This window comes from Capra hircus, chromosome 3, assembly GCF_001704415.2.
Source record: "Capra hircus breed San Clemente chromosome 3, ASM170441v1, whole genome shotgun sequence".
NCBI lineage: Eukaryota > Metazoa > Chordata > Mammalia > Artiodactyla > Bovidae > Capra > Capra hircus.
This window is the reverse complement of record NC_030810.1, coordinates 16,143,044-16,164,311: the sequence shown is the minus strand read 5'-3', so window position 1 is coordinate 16,164,311 and position 21,268 is coordinate 16,143,044. Positions and strand designations below refer to the sequence as shown.

Genomic DNA, 21,268 nt, shown 5'->3' with positions numbered 1-21,268 from the left:
CCTTTGGGAACCACCAAGCTGCACAACCCCAGTACTGGCCTTTGAGGAGCAGAGAAGTCAGAGGCTCCAGGCTGGCCAACCAGAACTGCCCTATCCAAGTCCTGGGAGCCCAGGGGCCAACCTTCCCCTGATCTCCATCACCTGGACCCTGCTGATTGCCTCCTTCTCTCACCTCTTTTCTCTGGCTCCCCAATCACATTCTCTTCTGGTTCCTTATCAGGGTCTCTCTGCTTGGGGGTGGCTTTTGGCACCATCTTTCTACCCACCCTCACCTTTGGGTGCTTTCTGGGCCCTCTCACTATCCTTTTTCTGTTTTCATACTCCCTTGAATAGTCACCTGCCTCCTCACAAAGCTACACGTCCCATCCTGAGTCCCATGGAATTCTGGTTGTGTGTGGACATTTCTTCAATTCTCTCATGAGCATCTCACATTCAGTAGTTAAGGACTAGAATCCTGTACCATTTCTCTCGAAGCCCGTGGCTGGTACCACCTGAGCTGGCTAAGTTGAAATCTTTGTTCCTCCTGCCTGGTGCCCCCTGTATCATCCAGACAGCCACCAGGGTGTATGGATTCTACATCCAGAAGGCTTCGAATCCCTGTCGTACAACATGCGTGTCCTGTACCCAGTTTCTCCTCTTGCAGACCATTCCTCATGGCACCAAGGAAGTATCTTCTGTTGAGACTTCACGTTTACCTTTAAGACAGCTTTAACCAAGTCTCAGTTTTTTGGCATGGCATCCAAGGCTGATGGTGATCCAGTCTGCCCTGCCCACCAAACTCTCCAGGCATCTTAACACTCATGCCTGTGCTGCTGGGGTCCCTGCCTGGGGTCCTCCCTTCTTGCCTCCCATTTCTCAGCGTCCTTTCTAGCCTCTCCCAACCCAACGTTGTGTCCCCAGCAGGTTGGCACCTTCCATGCAGTGTGACAAAGTGGCGTCCGGGGTTGCGTACCTGCCTTCTCACCCCACCCTCCAAGTCACGCACCGCCCTTGGGGGCTCGAGCAGAGTCCTTCCTCTGTGTACATGTGTGTCTCCCTTTGGGCGCCCACCTGTGGTTTAAACTCGCTATTGAGGGAGAAGGAAGGGGCTGAGAGTAGCCAAGGTCGATGGACTGTCTGCCTGCTTCCGAGCTGTCTTATGTACAGAGGGAAGTGCACATGCGGTAGAGATTGGGGCAGCTGTAGGCCTGGGTGGGAGGGGGGAAAGACAGGGGACCCATAGGCTCCATCGTGATTGGAAGTGAGAGGGGAGAGGCTGTCACGGAACCTCTGAGCAGGGCAGAGTGGAAGTGGTGTGGTGTGTGCGTGTATCTGAGCGTGAGTGCTGGTGATCACTGTGCCTCTGCCTGCCAGCTCCCTCGCTCAGAGTCCCCTCCTGCAGGCCCATCCTGGTGACATCCTCTCAGCTGTGAGCTGATGGTCCCAGCAGAGCAGGACTGAGTCCCAGCCGCTGTCACTTCCTCGCCTTCCCCTACCCCAAGTCCCCGCCCTGCCTCTCTGAAGCCGCACCTAGAGGCTGGGTGCCAAACCTCCTGGGTGGGAGGGAGATGTACCGGTGAGTGTGGGCACAGGCAGGCCTTCTGCTTGGCATAGGAGGCAGACTCTGCAGGCTGAGAAAGCCGCACCTCTCCTAAGGCACCTATGCCCTCGGACCCTGGGTCTCACAGTCAGAAAGCTCTTCTCCTGGAATTATGCCAGGATTCCCTCCATGGGCCCTGCCGCAGCCTTCCCATCCCTGTCAAGACACTCGCACATCTACAGTGTTAGGCCAACGTGGCGTTCGGACAAGGACAGTATCGAGTGAGCTTGTGGGACTCATGGGTTCCTTCTAAGTGGAAATAAGAGCATTCTGATCCACAGCCAAGAGCGCAGTGGCCCTGAGGCCCAGCAGGCAGGCAGGCCGCCCCAGGAGGCTCCTGCAAGCTGTCGGTACTTTCTGCTAGGACCCCAGGTGATCCCCGGAGAGAGGCCAGGTGGCTGGAATCTGGGTCCTGAGAGCTTCCCGCTCGCCTCAAGACGGAAAAGACTGGGGAGAGAGCTTCGGGCCCCGGGTGTCTTGACTCTGAGGACCAGGAAATAAAGCGCCCTCCGTGCGCCGTCTGGCGGGCCTGCGAGCGGACTGTTTCGGTGCTGGTCGCCCCTCGGGGGGGATGGACAGGCTCTGGGGCAGGCAGATTCAGAAGTTGTGTCCCTTTCTAGCTGTGGGAGCCTCGGGCTCTCCGTGGAGGTTGTGACTGAGTGTGGGCAGGTGTCCGGCAAGGGGTGAGCACTGGCTCAGCGGTGGCTGCCGAAGCTGTGGCTGTCGTCTGTTTTAGTCTCTTTGTTACACGGTGGCCCAGAGCGGCTACTCTTTGGAAGCAGAAGCTGGTGCTGAGGCTGGATCTGGGCCAGAGACCCCCTGTGCCCCTGTGCCCCTGCAGCTTCCCTCCCGGCTGGGAGCACCAGGGCCTGCTGCCTCTGAGGGAGAGGAGGGGGTGCGCCCCCCGCCCCCGTCTGAGGTCAGGGCAGGTGCAGGGCTCCACGGCGGATCCCCCACCCCTGGTTCTCTCTGCTCCCACCCCTGGTTCTCTCTGCTCCGCGTCCCCCTCTCCCCCGCCCCTAAGAGCCGGATGTGGCCAGGAAGCGCGTGCATCTTCTGAGGTGGGAACCTGCCTCCTCTCCTCCTGTTTTGTTCCTTTACCATGACGCCTGTTGCTCATAGGTACAAATCAAACGAAGAGTATGTGTATGTGCGAGGCCGCGGCCGAGGGAAATATGTTTGTGAGGAGTGTGGAATTCGCTGCAAGAAGCCCAGCATGCTGAAGAAACACATCCGCACCCACACTGACGTCCGGCCCTATGCGTGCAAGCACTGTCACTTTGCTTTTAAAACCAAAGGTAAGAGACGGCCAGCGGAGCACTGGCCCTGCCCGCTGCAGGGAGCTCCCCTCTGGGAGCTCCAGCACAGAGCCCGGGGCCTGGGCCTCTCTGCCTGGGGCCTGAGCAGCCCTGATTTCCGGGCTCCGCAGTTACAGAGCAGCCCGCTGCAGACGGGTCAATGGCACCATCGGCTGCCCAGCCTGTCCTCTTAGAGCCCACACTGGCCCCACCCACCCTCCACCCATGCGATTCCCACCACGGCCAGGCGGTGGCACTCTAGCGCACAGCTCCTGGTTTTGTATTTGATCTCATCACCCCGCTTCCTTTTGCATGCCTCCTTAGCCCTGTATCCACCGGCCTGATGAGTTCCAGCATCCACACTGGTCACTGCCACTCTTGAGTTTGGAAATCCATTCCACCCCGAGCCACTTAACACACTCGCATGGTCACTTCTCATGCCAGACTTTGCCTCCACCTCGCCTCACCACTCAGACCGAGTTCCGGCTCTGCCCAGCTTCTCCGCAGCCCTCAGCACTGGGCCCGGCTCTCCCCTCACCCTGACTGGCAGCCCTGTCATTCCTGCCCAGGCCACGCAGCACCTCAGGGTCAGCTCAGGCTCTGGCAGTCACCTGTGAGAGGAAGGCAGACTGGCCAGTGAGGGTGTGAATCCAGAGGGCTGTGTTGGATGATGCGAGCAGCCACCCAGGACCCAGGCGTGAACCAGTGAGGCTGAGTCCGTGAGACTTGGACAGAGCTATTCTCTACTCCTTCCACCGGCTGCTCCTACAGGGCAGAAAAGGCATTGTGACCCACTTCTTCTTTCCTGGTAGCCGAGTAGACCAAGGTGCCTCAGAGGGAGGCCTGGGCTCTCAGTAACCCTGGTGGCTTCAACCTCTTGTGCTTGGCAGATTCCTGGCTCAGGATTTGGGCACGAAGGTCCTGCCTTCTCCTTCGGGCAAGTTGGGGGCCTCCACGACAGCCCCCTCCAGGGCCACGTGGTTTTTCAGTGGATGCAACTTGACAGCAGGTTTGGCTTTGGTGCCCATTAGCCTTCCTTTTGTGGGTATAGCTGCTCCGAGAGAGAGAGGCTGAGTGGCTTTGAGGAGGCCCCTCTGGACTTTGAGTCTTCCTTCTTCCTCCTCCTGATCCCTTCCATTCTCTCAGTGCTAGGTTGGAGGCAGTTTATCTCACCCCCTCGCTCACAGCCCCCTCTCTGACTGGGTGCTCATCTCTGGTCTCCTGACCCCGTTAGCCTGTCCTCCTCTGTCCTCGGCGCCATCATTCCCGAGTGGAACTCTAACCTTTCCGCCAGGGTTTTGGTTTGAATACAGGCGACCATCCTCCTTCCTTGCCCTGACCCTTTTCTTTCTTGGTGTCTCATCAACAGCAGCCCAGAGGGCCCAGAGAGGACCAGTAGGCCTGCAGCCCGCCATGTGCAGGACAGGTCACCTAGCGGGCCTCGGTCCTAGTCGTGGGCTCCATGCCCCACACGCCCCCTTCAGCCACACTTCCTCTGGCCTTAGGGGGCCAGTTGGGACTTTCTGGAGGAGAGAGGTGGAAATTCAACAATTGGATAGCCATTGACCAACAATTCAGAGAATGGTCTTTGACTCTGAACGCCAAAAGCCTTTTGTCCAAGCCCCGCCATGAAGGTAAAGAAAATGAGTCCCCTCCCCACCCCGCCCAAGCCAGAAATGACTGTTAAAGCTGGAGCTGTAACTATCAGCTGGGACCCCTGCCTCTGGGGCATAACCCCCACCACGTTTCTCTCTTCCCCTTGTCTGGAGGGACTGGCAAAATCAGGTGGCCAACCAGGTGGCCTCCAGAGTGGATCACTGCTGGCCCAACTCCCAGGCTGTCCAGGGGACCATACCATCCCGTTCTCAGCGTGAGGAGCCCAGTCCTGAGAGTGCCCCCTCCCCCCGACCCCCAGCCCAAGGCCACGCAGAGCTGCCCACCACCTCGGGGAGCCATCATCCTCTATGTGAGACTGGAAAGATCCATTGAGCCGAGTCCCCAGCCAGAGCAGTCTCCCAGAGCAACCTCTATTCAATTCTCTCTGGTTTTATTGAGAGCAAAGGCCTGGTCTTTTTCTGCCAAGTCTGAAAGAGGTCTGGGTCTCTGGCAGGAACACCCCTTTTCCAGGAGATTTCTGCATTGGAAGCCACATAGCTGAGGTATCTGCAGCCCCTTCCTGGGTGCCCCCTGAGCCCTGGAGGGCTCAGTGGGCCCACGGAGTGTCAGTGGGCCCTCTGAGTGCCCAGGGGGCAGAGCCTGGGATGAAACCTGGGGGTGGAGCTCTGAAGGCCCCGCCTAGGAGGATTTCCTCGCCCCCTGTGATGGGGCATGTGCTGAGCTCTCTGCCAAGGCTCCTAGAACCTTCTGAAAGACAAAAGCCTTCCAGAGCCAGAGCAGTGAGTGCATCTGAGATAGTGGAATCTCAAACTCTGGGAGGTAGAGAGGGACTCATATGGGCGTGAACAGATGGAAGCAGAGCCAGCTCACTCTTGGCTCTCTCTGCACGAGGCAGGAGAGTGAGGGAAGCCACGAGACGCTGAAGCTCCCCAGACCCTTCAGCCATCAGCACAGATACCAGAGGAGCCACCCTCTTCTCAGGGCTCCTGCCTCTGTCCAGCTGCCTCCATCTCCTCCCTCCCCTCGTCCCCGGGCTCAGACTCACCAGGCTGCATGAGAGATGAAGCTGGGCCCGGTGGTCTTCAGGGCCCTCCGTCGCCACTACCTGGCGGCACCGGCTAGGGAGCCTTCCTGTCCGTCTCTGTCTGCCCGTCTGTGTCTCCGTCTCCGTGTCAGACGTTGTGACAGCAGCTCCGGTCCTGGGTGTAGCACCGGCTTGTCTCAGTGAGTGAGGCCGGGGAAGACCCACTGGGATGCCCCTGTGGAGGTCTGGGGCCCTGTGTCCTCTGCTGAGAAGGTTCCCCGAGGCCAGCAGAAGGGCTGTGCTGGGTACAGGCCCTTGCGTCGATCGCCTACGGACAGAGCTGGCAGTTTGGAGCAGCCCTCAGGGGCTGAGGGAGGGTAGTTGGTCAAAGCCCAAAACCGAATGGGGTAGACATGGTCTTCAGCTGATGCTCTTGGTGGAGGATCCACCTGTGTTCCAGACGCCCATCATTTCCATCCGCTTGCCTTTCCTCCTTCATTCCAGGACGGTCAGGTTTGGGGTGAGAGGGCTGGGGTGATGTGAAAAGCTGTGAACTCTGCTTGGAAAGCTGAGGCTCTGACCCTTGACAAGGAAATGGTGTCCAGGCCAAAAAAAGATACCTGCGGCCATTTGGTTCGCCTCCTTCAATTCACAGAGGAGCAGGCAGGCCTACAGAGGGGATACTCAGGGGGGTGCTGGGTAACACTCAGGGCTGCGCATCCGCCCCTGTGTCCCCATGGCCTGTCCGGGCAGCCATGCGGACTCCCAGCTCCTCCCTGCAGCCTCCGGGGCAGGGGCAGAGGAGAAGCTGGCGTCCAGGGGCTGCCTGGCGCCCTCTCCTGGGATTGCTGAGCCCAGACAGACTGGTGAAGGCATTTACATCTCAGCCATCATCTCAGCATCTCTCTCTCCTCCACAACCAGTGCATGGCTGTGGCAGAGTCTCCCAGGTGCTCAGTAGACACTGATTGTTGGGGGGCACGGGTGGTGGGGAACACACAGTATGGGAAGGAAGGAGGGTCCACACAGTGGCATTTGCTCTCTGCCAGGCATGCTCTGCTGCCACTCAACAGGTGTTTGTCAGCTTCTCCCAGCATCCCCATGAGGTAGGTACAACTTTACAGTTGCAGAAACTGGGTCTCAAAAGGTTAAGACACTTGCCCAAGAACACATAGCTAGCAAGTGACAGAGCCCAGACTCAGACCCAAGGCCACCAAGCTCCTACATGTCTTGGCCTGTTCCACCAGTATGGAGCACGCAAGGCATCTACAGTCCTGAGACCTGGCTCCAGACGGGGCTCTGCACTAGCTGGCAATGTGGCTTTGGCTGTTTGGTTCTCCGTGATGGTGAACAGGAGCTGTCCCAGAGCATCCCGTCACCTGAGACAGCTGATTATCTCGTCCAGGGGCATCATTAGGACCTGGGCCAGGAGTCAGAACAGAAGCAGGAAGACCCTGGGCCTGGTAGGGGATGGGTCACATGGTCTGTGAGGTTCCTCCCATCACTTTACTTCTGTGATGAGAAGAACATTTCCCACTCATGGTTATTATGCGCCCATAATGTGCTCAGCACCTAACCTGGTTGAGTAAGAGACCCAACCCTTCCAGACAGAACAAGTCCAACAATAACGTCATAGCCAAAATGAGCAGTGTGGATAGTCCCCTGGGGTCTGGGGTATTCAGGGAATGGCAGGCTGATCTCAGAACCTCAGGGGACATCTGGTCTCTCTGGCCTATGGAACACCGCAGCTGCCTTGACCGCCCCTTGACATCCTGCTCAGGCTTTGCCTACTCACAACAGTGGGGCCAGAGGCCCATGATGTTGGACAGGGACGTTGGGGGTCCTCCGGCCCTGGGATGACTCTGGAAGTTATGGCGCTGCTCCCCATTTGGCCAGGAGTAGAAGATTCAGGTTTCTGTCCAGTTAAAGGAAGAAAACCTGAGGGAAGGATGGAGACTAGGACGAGCAGGAGGGAAGAGGCAGGAAACAGCTTCTCTCCATTGCTGCTGCCCTTGACCTGCACACCTCAGGCAGCCTCAACTTAAGGCTCCTGTTCCTTAAAATTCTCAGAATAATTAAGAAAAACCCTTTGGTTCCTGCGTGGGTGCTCTCTCCCTAGTCACCCACCCATCCTCCCGTTGGTCCATTTCTCCCATCCTCTCATCCTAGGAGCTTGTCTTCCTCGCCATTTGCCTTCCCGTCTTCCCCTTTTGTCTGCTTCTCCGCCTCTCCCACCATCCACCCTTCGTCCTGCCCGTCCTTTCGTCCTCCACTCTGTCCGCCTTCCCACTTAGGTGTGCTGCCTCCATCCCTCCATCCGACCAGCCCTCTCCCACTTGCCCAGGTCTCCTCGCCCATTCTCCATCTTCTTGTATGTTTAGTGATCTACTTTCCATCTATCCTTCTGTTTATTTTTATCCTCCATCTGTCTATCCATCAGCTTATCTGCTCACTGAGGATCCTACCCATCTGTCTGGACTCTTCCTCTTCATCCTGTTTGTCACTCTGTATCCCCTCTTACCCACTTCTCCATCCATCCATATATCTGTCCACCAATCTTTCTATGCATCTGTTCCTGGAGTCCATTCTTCTCTCTTCCATCCTTCTGTTCAAACCTGCTAATAAGATGAGTGAGACAGAGTTCCTGACTCAAGGGCCTTGTGATTTATTATATGAAGGACCACTTGGAAATATAGCAATCTCTAGAGCAACAGTGAGCACATCACAGTTGGAGGCAATTGGTGAGCCCAAAGGGACATCCTGAGGCATCTGGCCTGCATCCTGAGGCGAGCTGGGGCTCCTCTTCTGGTCCTTCATAGAGCGCTCCTGCCCATAGGGCTTTGTGACCTGTGAAGCGCTGTGCACACGTCAGGAAGAATCGGTGTCGCAGTTTCCCCTGATTCCACAAGCTGCTGCCTCTGCTCTTCAGCCCACTGTGGACAGAGACAGCCACCCCTCGAGGGCTTTGTAGTCATGGGGAGGACGGAGCCTTTGCTCAGCCTTCCCTGTGTCCACCACCCTTGGCCATGTCTGCATGGCAGTGACTTTGGAGGCCCAGGAAGGGGACATGACTCTCTAAGGAAGTCAGGACTTGGACCCCAGCCTTGTGGCCCCTAGGTCCCTGTCTAGCAGACTTCGCTACTCCTTCTGCCCTTTCTCTATGTCTATTAACAGCAGTAACTTTGTCCTGGTTCCTCCCCCCAAACCCTAAGATCCCTCCCTGTGGGCTGGCCTAGCAGTGTCCCCAGCCAGAAGGACATCCTCAGCACCCACTCCCATGCTAGTTCGTGGGCTGGGTTCCTGCTCTCATCCCAGCATTTGAAATGGTCAGTAATCCTGTCACCAGCTCCTGGGCCCAGGGTTAAATCAAAGGCAGGAAAAAACTTTTGCATATGACTTGTCTTTTAATCTCCTTTTGTTTTTTTAACCAGCATCTCACTTCCTCATTATACCCTCTGTCTGCTCACAGCCCCTCACCCACCCTACCCAGCTCCTCTGTACCATCCTGCACCGCGGCCGTGGCTGCACCCGCCCCCCGACCTGAGCACCCGGGCAGAGCGTTGTCCACCCTGGCCCCCAGCCCTCCAGCAATGCCTGAGTCTGTTCTCATTCCTTTGCAGGGAATCTGACTAAGCATATGAAGTCGAAGGCCCACAGCAAAAAGTGCCAAGAGACGGGGGTGCTGGAGGAGCTGGAAGCCGAAGAAGGTAATGAATTGCCAACTCCCTCCTCCCCCTCCCCCTCTGCCCACCTTCCCCTCCCTCCCCTGCCCCCCTCACCCTCCCTCCCCCTTCTTTCTGTCCTCCTTGCTTCTACTCCCCTTCTCCTTCCTCACCCTCTTCCTCACCCTCTTCTCCAGTCTTCCCAAATCAAAGAGGCAAAGGCTAAGTTTACAGAATGATGGCACCCACGCCCCTCCTTCTTACAGCACGTGCCTGGAGCCAGAGCACTTGCGCCACTGTCTGTCACGGAGGTAGAGCACCCGGCACCCAGTGGGCGCTCAGTGAATGTGTGGTGGTTACATCAATACATGAGTAACTATGGTCAACATTGATTGAGCATCCACTCTGTCAGGCATGCTCTAGACACACGCCGTGGTTATCTTGGCAAATCCTCACAGTGACGCAGTGAGGTCCACACTCCACACCCCACACTCACACCTCCACACTCTGGACAGGGGCTTGATGCTCAGGTCTTTTAGAGCTAAACCTAAAGCCAGGCAGACCTGACAGCCCCCTATCACCTCTCAATCCCATCCCACATCCCAGCCCCACACCCCAGCCTCAGTCCCCAGTAGCAAGATTAGAGCCACATTAGGGCCATTTTCTGTGAAGACAAGGCAGAGTGGAAGGTGAGTCCAAGCCAGCATATCTGGATGGGCCCTGTCGGGCCTCAGCATCCAAGTAGGAGGCCAGAGCAGCTTTGGGGGTAGATAAGCAACCAGAGATATTCCTTCTGCAGTGAGCAAACCTTTGACCAGATCCCCTAAAATCAGAGTCAAGAGAGTGTGGAAAAAAAAAGGTGTGTGTTCCTGTGTCTTATTTCTTTCTGTTTATCTGATTTGGGAATGTATGTGCAGTCTTAAAAACAAGTTAGATCATATTTCCTTTTAGGTGAAATGAATCAGCTTTATTGAACAGAATACAGTGAACTCGGAGCTGTGGCCTCCAAAATGAGAATGTGGGGTTACTGAGTTGATCAAGAAAGTACATCAAGCCATTTACAGATGTCTTATTAAGTCCTCATAACTGTGGTAGAAACTTGTGTCACTCCTTTTTAAACTGAAGACATTTAGTAAAGCTCAAACAGATTATGGAAGTTGCCTGAGGTCAGACAGAAACCACTCCATGTGGCACCATGGCACTCCAGTGCCTGGTGGGCTGGACAGGGTAGCTGCACCCAAGCCCAGAGCCCTGCCTGGGTGGGAGGCAGGGTGTGTCCTCTAGCACCGCACCAGGGGTCCGCTGGGTATGTTCAGCTTCATTTTCCCAGTGAGGCCAAAAATGATGACCAGATGATCTTATTTGAGAATGCATGAAATCAGTGCAATCGTTCTAGAAATAATTCCTGCCAGCACCAGCCCTATTCTGCGTCCTACTCTGGGTGCTAGAGATTCTTCGATGAATGAAATATAGTTCCTGTCCTCAGGAAGCCTGCATTCTAGAGGGGAGCCGGGTAGTGAACAAATGTGGAATAGGGCGAGGGCCTTGGGTAGGAAACGAAGCATCCACGACAGGTAGGGAATGTTCAGGTGATGTGAGCCGCGAACATGAGGCAGGGGGTCAGGAAGCCAAGTGGAGCCTGGGGAAGGGCTCTCCCTGCAGGTGGAGCAGCAGGTGCAGAGCCCCTCAGGACAAGAGTCCGGGGAAGTCAGAGACCGCTGTGGCTGTGAAGGTCAAGGGATGGATTTAGCCGCCTGCTGGAGCGACTGCCCTGACTCTGTGTGCAGAGGATGGCCGGTAGGGGGCGCGGCTGGAGGCAGTGATGCAGGCTGAGCACGTGTTGGACTGGGTGGGCGGAGGGAGGTGGAGAAACGTGCTGTTAGGTTTTGCTGACACATCAGGGCGCGGGGCGGGGGGAGGTGGAGGGTGAACGCACGGGAATAAAAGAGCCAAGGATGATTTCCGAGGTTTATGGCCTAGGAAACTGGAAGGATGGAGTTGCCATTTCCCGCGATAATGAAGATTCGGGGAGGAGCTTGTCTGTTAGACGCGAAGTGGTTGGGAGGTGGCCAGGCCGGCGCCGCAGCCCCGCCCCTGAGGGTGAGAAGGTTGAGCACCAGCGCCACCGTGTGGCCAGACCCCCTCAGCGCCCCGGCGCGCTTCGTTCCACCCGTCCCTTGGCCCCAGAGAGGCGGGACTTTGTGGAGATTGACAGTGAGGGGCATTACGAATGGTTGATCCGCAGGGGCCTCCCGTAGAGCTCTGCAAGAGCCCAGATGTGGGCGGCCTGGCGAACCTTGTGCTGGGCAGGGGGCTCTTGGCTTCCGTCACTCCTGAGCTGGGTGCCTAGGGCAGGGCATCAGCCCTCTGTCCTGCAGCGTCTTCATCTGTTACAAAGAGACTTTAGGATCTTCCCTGCTTAGTATCAGGAGCCGCTGATCCTGACTCCCTAACTGGTAGCACTACCCCTCTGACCTTCAACTGCAGCATGACATGCTCGCCGTGCTGCCTGTGTGTTGAGGTTGTGGGGTACTTGGGGTGACAAGAGCTGAGGTTTATTGGGTACTTACTAGATGTCAGACCCTCACAATCCTCCCAGCAGCTTCATGAGATGGCTTTTATTACCCCTCCCCCCACCCATTTTACAGACAAGGAAACTGAACCCAGAGAGAAAAAGTAAATTATTCAACATTGCACAGTAATGAAGGGGTGGGACTGAGATTCAAACCCAGACCATTTCCTGCTTCTTGGTGCATAAAAACATTTTTAAACTGGCAGTGTAATGATGTAGGGGTTATAAACCTTAGTCCTGACTCAGCCGTTGCTTTCTAGGTGACCTTGGGGAAACATTTGCCTGCTCTGGGCATGGGTTTCCCCACAGGTTGACAAGAGGTGAGGCTAGGTGAACTCCTGGGGCTGAAGTCTTAGGGCAAAGCTTTAAGGTACGTTTTATTCCCCCCTCGCGACCCCGCTCTCTGGTCCCCAGCCCCTTCCCCCTTTCTGGCCATTCTGCTCCCAGCTGCCAGGAGTCATGCCCTTGGCCTCCCTTCACCTGACAGCTCCAGCTCCACCCCACAGGCTTTGATCTACATCCCCTTGCATGCCGACTGTCTTCCATTGTGTGCCTTTTACTGCTGAGCGCTGAGCTGTTTGAAAGCACAAATGCTGGGCTTTCTGGTCCCAGTGCAGCTTGGCATAGTGGGGTCCAGAAGCATGGTTGTACCAGTGACCCAAGTCAGCTCGTGTGTCCAGCTCTCTTAGTTAATAGTTGAGTGGGTGCTGACATGAGCTTAGTGTTGGGCCAGCAGGACCCAAACCCTCAGGAGCCTGCCAAGTGGGCAAGATGTTAGTGGAGCTCTCCCCAGAGTCCTGATTGCTGCCAACTTCAGAGATGCCCAAACTTGGCCTGTGTCCTGTTATAGCTGACCCCGCTGGTGGGGCTGCCCCACCAGAAGTCAGACCAGGAGGCTGGTATTTCAAAGCTCTACTCTCCTCCCCAGCTGGGAGCACCAGGGGTTCTACAAGCACCTTCTCTGGACATGAGTGGCTGGGAAGAGGCCCTCTCTGCAGGCTGAGGTCAGCTTAGCCAAACCTTCCCAGAGAACAAGGCCTGCCACCTGCCAGATGCTGTTGTGCCAGGCATCAGCAGCGTGGCCCCAGTGGCAGGTGTGTAAGTAAACTGACCGTGCCCAGTGCTGCTGGACCTGCCAGCATGGCTGCTGTGTCCCAGAATAATAGATGTCTCCATGAATGCGTTGAGTGGCTACAGTTATTAATATTTGAGCCCTTGATATGCGCCAGGCTTGTGTTTCCTCCTCCTAGCAAACCTTATGAGATGAGACTGTCATATTCATTTGACAAAGATGGAGACAGAGGCCCAGCAGAGTGACTTAACTTGCTCTTGGTGAAGCCAGGACTGAATACTAACCAAAAAGAAAAAGAAAGAAAAGGCCTGTCTTGTTTGCTATGGTTTGATGCCAGCCCTATTACTTACTTTACCTGGGCAAGGTAAGGTAAACCCTCTCATCTCAGTTCCCTGTCTGTGACATGAAGATAGGAATAGTGCCGACCGGGCAGGATTATTTGTGGATTAGGTGAATTAATGCACATGCAGGCCCTAGAACTGAACCTTAACATGGTAGATACAAGGTCATTTTTGCTCTGTTTACAAAGCGCTCCCATACCCTCAACGATCATGGCTGTCAGGTGGGGTTTGTGGCACAGAACAGCATGGGGGCTGGCTGTAACCTCGGGCCTCCTGTGTCTGTCCCTCAGGAACCAGTGATGACCCATTCCAGGACTCGGAAGGGCGAGAGGGCGCAGAGGCCGTGGCAGAGCACCAGTTTTCAGACCTGGACGACTCGGACTCAGACTCGGACCTGGACGAAGACGAGGATGAGGACGAGGAGGAGAGCCAGGACGAGCCATCAGGCCCGTCCTCGGAGGCGCCCCCGCCTGGCCCGCCAGCCACGCTGCCGGCAGACTCCTCACCTGTTCAGGGCCCTCAGCCCACAGAGGCCACCCGGGGCAGCTCGGTCTCAGAAGCCGAGCGCTCGGCACCCGGCAGCTGCTCCACATCCAGCCAAAGCATCCTGTGCCTCCCCCGGCTGGCACCGGCTCCCCGGGGCCCCGTGGAGAAGGACATAGGCTCGGCCCTGAGCTCCCAGGCCCTGTCCCCGAGGAGGCCGTGGTCCCCAAGCAAAGAAGCAGGCAGCCACCTACCACTCACCCCAAAACACTCACTAACCAAAAGCGACTTGTCTCCCCAGCGACATTCACCGGCCCGCGAGCCACTGGCCTCAGCCCCGAGCCCGCCTGGCCCCCAGACGGGCCCTCTCCCCTGCAGGTCCCCAAGACTCGAGCTGTCTCCTCTTGCCCTCCACCCCCTGGGAAGGGAACTGCCTCCTCGAGCACGCCTGCCCCCCGAACGCAAGGGCGCTGCAGACCCAGGCCCCCCCAGACACTCGCCCACCAGGAGATGGTCTCCAGGCCAGGCCGAGTCACCACCACGGTCAGCGCTGCCAGGGAAGTGGGCCTTGGTGGGGCCGGGCAGCCCCTCGGGTGCTGAGCGTGGCCCAGGCTCAGGGCTGGCCCCCCGGGCTCTCTACCCGCCCGCGCCTCTACCTCACAAGCTTCTCGGCAGAAGCCCAGCGGAGACCTGCACCTCCACGTGGGTGAGTTCCTGTCCCCCAAGTGGCTGATGGGTGGGGGGCCACGAGCTCACACCTCGCTGAGGGTCACTGCCGGAGCTGCACCCCTGCCAGTTCAGCGGTTACCAATAAGGCGTGCATTGGGCACCACTTACACCAGGCACTGTGCTGGGTGCCTGAAACCAGTCAGTCGTGTGTCAGAAGCAGCAGAGCATGGACTGTGGAGCTGGACTAAAAGGAAGTGAACGTGGAAGTGTTAGTTGCACAGTCATGTCCAGCTCTATGGACTGTAGCTGGCCAGGCTCCTCGGTCCATGGAATTCTTCAGGCAAGAATACTGAAATGGGTTGCCATGTCCTTCTCCAGAGGATCTTCCCAACCCTGGGATCGAATCCAGGTCTTCGGCATCACAGGCAGATTCTTTACCGTCTGAGCCACCAGGGACTACCTGGTAGTTTTTTAATTCTGGACTACCCAGAATTAAATCCAGGTTCCGTCACTTACGAGCAGTGTGGCCTTAGATGTGGGTATAAATACTCATGCCATCTCCTCCCACCCCATATCCACGTATTCTCTGAGCAGATGGCAGAGCCCAACCAAAATCTCCACATCTCCACCATGAGCCACCAGCACCCTCCGAGTCACTTCAGCCAACACCATCACCGTCACATCGCCGGAGCCATCTGCTGTCAGTACCCTCCAGCACCCCCCCCCATAAGCTTGATCACCCTTGTCACAACATCGCTGTCACCACCACAGTCACGATCCCCAGCACCGACCCCGCTACCATCGTCGGCTTACTTTTCCCCTCCCAACACCTTTTCTGTCACTGGCTGTCACGACCGCCAGCAGCATCAGCACCATCACTCAAGAGATTCGAGCTCCAGGAGTAGCACCATCCAGGAATCTTAACTTGTTTTTTAATTTGGGGCTCAAGTTAAAATTCTTGGTGGTGAAAAAGTGAAAGTCGCTCAGTCATATCTGACTCTTTGTGACTCCACGGACTGTATAGAATTCTCCAGGCCAGAATACTGGAGTAGGTAGCCTTTCCCTTCTCCAGGGGATCTTCCCGACCCAGAGATCGAACCCATTCTCCTGCATTGCAGGCAGATTCTTGGTGGTGGGAGGAGGTTAAGAGCCTGGGTGGGAACTCATGTTCAAGGGTGCAGTTGGGTCAGTATTGTCTGAGGAACAAGAGAGGTGGCAGAACCAAGAGAGAGGGCCAGCACATGGGAGCCAACAGAACGGGCAGCCCCGTTCTCTGAAGACGAACGCGCCAGCCAGAAGCGGGGCGACCTTGGCTCCTGAGTGTGCCTATGGTCACTATAGGGCTGGGGATGGCCCATTCCAGAGAGGGCACCCACCCAGGGCACCACCGTAGGCAAGGGTTGGGACTCAGTGGCGGCCCAGCTCAGCCAGGACCTGCTCTGTGATCTCACTGAGCCCCCTCCTCACTCTAGTCCTCAGGGTCTGCAGGTGCCCAGCAGGTAACCCTCGCCTTCCTCTGTCTTCTTTTCTGACCCTAGCAGAAGGCCGAGTCGCCAAGTCCGTCCTGTTCACCTGCCCCCGCTCATCCTCTCTTCTCCCGACCCTTCTCGGCCCCCCATGACTTCCACGGCCACAGCCCGGCCCGGACGGAGAACATCTTCAGCCACCTGCCTCTGCACTCCCAGCGCTTGACCCGCGCCCCGTGCCCCCTGATTCCCATCGGCGGAATCCAGATGGTGCAGGCCCGGCCGGGGGCCCACCCCATCCTGCTCCCCGGGCCCAGCACAGCCTGGGTCAGCGGCTTCTCAGGGGGCGGAAGCGACCTGACGGGGTCCCGGGAGGCCCAGGAGCGAGGCCGCTGGAGCCCCAGTGAGAGCTCGTCAGCCTCTGTGTCCCCCGTGGCCAAGGTCTCCAAATTCACACTCTCCTCGGAGCTGGAGCCCAGGGACTACCCCATGGAGAGGGGGAGGACGAGAGGGGGCCTGGGCAGACCTCCCGACTGGGAGCCCTGTGTGGCCCAAGTGCCCACAGAGCCCGCGCTGACGCACAGCCCTTGCACCCCACCGGAGACCTCACCCCGGGTACCCCCAGGCCACCGGGCAGAGTCCCGGAGCCCCCGCCTGGAGTCACCGCGGCTGCCGGCCAACCCTGCGGCCTCCACCACCCCACCGCTGGACCGCAGCAGTTCCGTGGGCTGCCTGGCCGAGACCGCTGCTCGCTTCCCAGCCCGGAGGAGGAACCTCTCCGGGGAACCCAGGACCAGTCAGGGCTCCCCCCAGCCCTTGGGAAGTGGGGGGCCCGGGGCACCTCCACACCAGCCCGAGGACCAGGGGCCCCGGAGCACTTAGCCTCTCCCTGACCACTTCAGCATCTGGTTTCTGGTGTTTGGCAACAGACATTTCCAGCTGACTTCCTCGAGTCATCTTGCTGTCACGGGCTCCGTGTCCCATCTGTTGATCTTTCCAAGCAGCTTCTGCTCAGCCCCCGTCTGTCTTATCTTCCCACCTCGTATGCAGTTACCTGTGCCTTTTTCTATGACCTTTTGTTGCTTGAAAAGAAACAACACACACACAGACATTTAAAAAAAAAAACCCCATGAGGAGACGGAGGCTGTGAATATTTAGATGGGGCCTCACCCTGGGCCACTGCGATCAGTAGCCACCCACAAAGCTGGCAAGAGGCAGTCAGTTGCTGAAAGAAAGGGGATGCACTGAGGGAGAGACAGAGGAAAAAAAAAAGAAACTTTTAAAAATATATAAGTAAATGTAAAAGCAAGCACTCCTATGTACAGAGTTTATGGTTCCTATTTATTGCTGCTTCATCCCACCCCAGCTAGTGGCCTCCCCTGGCTGCTAGCAGAAGGGTCAGCGGCCCAAGGCAGAGGGACAGGCTGGGAGACTCCATGGGCAGGCCCAGAAAACTCCAACTTTCCTTTTCCAAAGACAAGGTAAATTTTCCTAGGATTTCAACACAAACTGTTTGGAGCAGGTAGAAGGTAGTAGTTGGTTGGGTCCCCAGGGCTCCCAGACACCCTGGTGGTCTGAATCATAATCCCATTCTGGCATTTGACCTGTAGACAAATCCCCCCACCCTGGCACCTCTACTCTGCACCCTGCCCTCAACCTTTGGACTGGGGAAGGAGCCCTGACCACCCGTCTCCCGGTTCCTGAGCACCTGACCTCGGCCTTGCTCTCAGGGCCCCAGCTGTTGCTGCGCCTTTGTTCTAGTAACTACCCGCAAGGCTGAAGGGACAAGGCCTAACCCCTGGGGGTCAAGATCCAAGGTGCATTGCCTTGCCATTCCCAAGGCCAGGCTTGGGCTTCATTTCACATTTGGTCCCTGGGGTATAAAGGGCTCTATTTCCTCCATGACTGGGCTTTTCCGGTACTTGGCACTGGAAGTTTCCAAGGACTCACTTCTGGACCTCTTTGCAGCAGGACCGGTCCTCCTATAGCTGTGTCACACACTGTCAGGCCTCTGCTATCCCCAGGAAGTACCCAGAACCATGACTGGTGGGAACTGCCCAGGCCTCCTATTGGTTGGCTTAAATCTCTTTTAAAAAATAAAATTATATATGTGTATATATACATATATATATATATATATGTATATATATATATGTCTAGAAAGAGAATGGTGTTTGATATTTCCCCTAGCCTCCTATTGTCCGAGGTCATTTCAGTTCTTCTCCAAAGCAATCAAGAATAACTAGTGCCTCATTCCTCATCCCCATCTCCTCCTTTAAGAAGCTGCCCTGTTATTTTCTGGGGCAAAAGCCTGCTTTGTAAGAAATAATAATAAATAATAATAACATGCCTAGAAATTAAAATCCCAAGTTGAAATATAGAACTTGAACTCTAGCTCGTTTACCCAGCCCTAGGATAGGTGGGGTTTTCCACAACCTCCAGAAATGATTTTCTTTCGTCTCTACCAGGAGGAGAAAGCACAAGGACCACGGTCATAGCCCAGCCAGTCTAGGTGCTAATGCCGCAGAGCAGGGACTTCCTTGGCCGGTCCTCATCCCTCAGCCAGGCTATATGACTCCTGTGGCCAGAGGGGGCTCCTGGGCTGTTGAAGTTATTTAGACAGGACACCATAAGGTGCAGAGGCGCCCCTGTGGGCTCCTACCCTTGGGCGTAATTCCCTCTTCCACCAGTTCAGGACCTTTCCCCTCTTGGACTCTGCTGCCAGGACAGCTAGCCAGGCCACCTGGTTCATTTCCCTCTGGCTAAGACAAAAAGGGGACAACAGGGAAGGGCTTCCCTGGGAGGCCGGCAGCTGGGCTCCAGGGTGCTGAGGCTAGGGTTAACCAGCACTTCCTGGCTGCCTAACCCAGGGTCTGAAGCTCTTGGTCCCCCTGGAAGAAGGCTAACAAGCCCAGCCTTGGCTATGCTGGCGCTGGTGGGTCCTGGCAGAAAGCTGAAAGGAGCTCTGGGCCCCAGTCACAGACTTGACCAGAGGCTGGGTTTTTCCTCACCCTTGCTTTCCAACGTTACCCCTGGGCAGAGGTGAGGGGCATGGGAAGGTGGCTGCCTAAGGACTGGAGACTTCACGGGCCGAGGCCTAGGAGCTGCATAAAGGGCATTGCTTCAGCCCAGGCTTGAAATCTTCCTGGGCAAGATCTTCCAGCTCCCAACCTACAGAGCAGCAAACAGGGGGCTCTGCCAGAGCAGCCCCTGGCCTTGGGGGTAGCCAGGCCCCTCCTCCAAGCCCTGCCCCACAGCTCTCCCCAGGGCATCATTCCTCTGGTACTCAAACAGCCAACTACTAAGGTTTCCTTCCTGGAGGCCTAGTCATGGCTGGTGGTGGCCAGCAGGGGAGAGTCAGGCACAGGCAGAGGGGATGGGGACCAGGAGTCATCAGAGATCCATTTCTCAATGACAGACACAATGTGCAAGCGATCTAGCCAAAAGGCGGTTGCCCTACACAGGCACCCAGAGAAATGGAATTGATGCCACCCGTCTGGGCTGTGTGTCACTGGGCATGGCTCTCACTCCCTCTGCCACACTCCACTCCTGCTCCCCCAAACACAGAGCTCCCAGCCCACACACACACCTGCATGATAAGGGACAGACTCTCACGTCACATCCTCCTCTCCTCCTGCCCTGCTCCCAGCCACGTGCACACTTCCAGCTTGCTGTGACACTGTTGTCCCTGTTAAGGGACACAGTGGAGAAAGCAGTGCTAATTGTCGGCACAGACACCTGTCGCTTGTTCTGCCAAAATGTGCAGGGTAGTCATTCCTGGATACAGGCCGGCTCTGGTCCTTGGGTGTTGGCAGCCTTGGGGGCTGGAGACCAGCTTGCTGGGGTTTCAGAGCCAGCCCTTGTCATGGGGATTCCAAGCCAGCTGGCCCCCAGGCCTACCCTCCAGGATGCCCTTCACCCTCAGGACAAGCTCAGGGTCATTCTGGGCACTAACCTGTTCCTCTCCAAGGCACCTTTTACAAGCCTACTCCCCCTGCCCCACCACCCGCCAAGGCCCCGACCACTAAGACCCTCCAGGAAGTCAACAGCAGCGAACTGCCCACTCTCCCACCTCCATCACCTCCAGACCCAGCAGTCCCTCCACCTCTCTCTGTGTTAACGAGTCTAAAAGATTTAATTTCTGCTCCATCCTCACCCAACCCTTTTGAATAGGAATAAGCAAGATAACTGAGCTGAATTGCTTTCTAGTCCTTTCTCCAGACAAAACCTCTTCAAAGTAAAAGTCCTGCCTGGGCAGCCATCCTTGGAGACAGATCTGCAGCACTGATCAAGGGGAGAAAGTTCCCAAAGACCTGTCGCACCAATTCTGCTCCTGAGTCGCGAATCCTGTCTGCTTTCCATCAGAAAACTGCTTCGGCACTTATGATCGCTTTACTAAGCCTAGTGTCAAAAAAGGAAGAGAAAAGAAACAGAAAAAAGAAATGTATAGGCAAATGTAAGATAACACGCTCCCTGTAAGATAGAAATTTGCCTTTTTTTTTTCCCTAAAAGGTGTATGTATTCCGTATGTGAAATTGTCTGTAGAGAGTTTCTATGTTCTTAAATGGCAATACATTCCAAAAATTGTACTGTAGATATGTACAGCAACCACACTGGGATGGGGTAGTTTTGCCTGTAATTTTATTTAAACTCCAGTTTCTCTACTTGCATCTTGCAATGTCGGTATGGTATATATATCAGTGCAAAAGGAAAAACAAAAACAAAAACAAAAACTCCCACAGGTCTAAAGCACAGAGTCTGATGTACAAAAAAAAATACTGCTCAGTATTGATGTGTGACCTTTGTTGTAAATTACATCTGTACTGTGAATGAGAAGTTTTTACAAGTATAATAATTGCCTTTATTATAGCTCTGGCTGAGTGTTCAGCCTGAGGATATTTTTTAAAAAAAATCAGCACGTTGGAATAAATTTGAAAATCCCAACAGAGCCCTGCTTGCCTGGCTCATGATTTTTCTTAGGGCTGTAGAATGTCAGAGCTGGAAGGACACTCGGAGTCCCAAGTGCTTCTTTTGCTACAGAGAAATCAGGGCCAGGGAAAGCAAGTGGCCAGGCCATAGTCACACAGCCTGGGATTCCAAGGGCCCTCCCTTCCAGGCTTGGCAGGAGGCACGGGAACACGGCCATGTGGTTTGGGGTCTATATTCATTTCCTAGGGCTGCTGGAACAAATGAACAAACTAAATGGCTTAAAACAGCAGAAATGTGTTCTCTCACATTTCTGGAGGCCAGAGGTCTGAAATCAAGGTTCCTTGGGAGGCTCTGAGGGAGGATTTGTCCCAGACCTCTGTCCTCACTTCTGGAGGCTGCAGGCCATCCTTGACCTTTGGTTTGTCATAGTATCACTCTCATCTCTGCCTCTGCCTTCTCTGTGTGTCCCATCTAAGGGTCCTCGTTATTGGACTTGGGGAATACCCTCATTCAGTATGATCTCATCTCTAGATCTTTAACGTAAGTATATCTGCACA

At 55.8% G+C, this 21,268-nt stretch overlaps 1 protein-coding gene across 3 annotated transcripts in view; it reads left to right on the top strand.

Moving 5' to 3' along the window:
• HIVEP3 (human immunodeficiency virus type I enhancer binding protein 3) overlaps positions 1-20,730 on the top strand; it is a 515,954-nt gene extending 495,224 nt beyond the window's left edge. For 2 of the 3 annotated variants that reach the window (XM_018042607.1, XM_018042615.1), the window contains 4 exons: positions 2,702-2,877; positions 9,138-9,224; positions 13,455-14,353; positions 15,855-20,730. In XM_018042607.1, coding sequence (XP_017898096.1) covers positions 2,702-2,877; positions 9,138-9,224; positions 13,455-14,353; positions 15,855-16,664 — 1,972 coding nt within the window. In that variant the 3' untranslated portion in view covers positions 16,665-20,730. The remainder of the gene's footprint in view (positions 1-2,701; positions 2,878-9,137; positions 9,225-13,454; positions 14,354-15,854) is intronic. The other variant, XM_018042625.1, reaches the window with a different exon arrangement.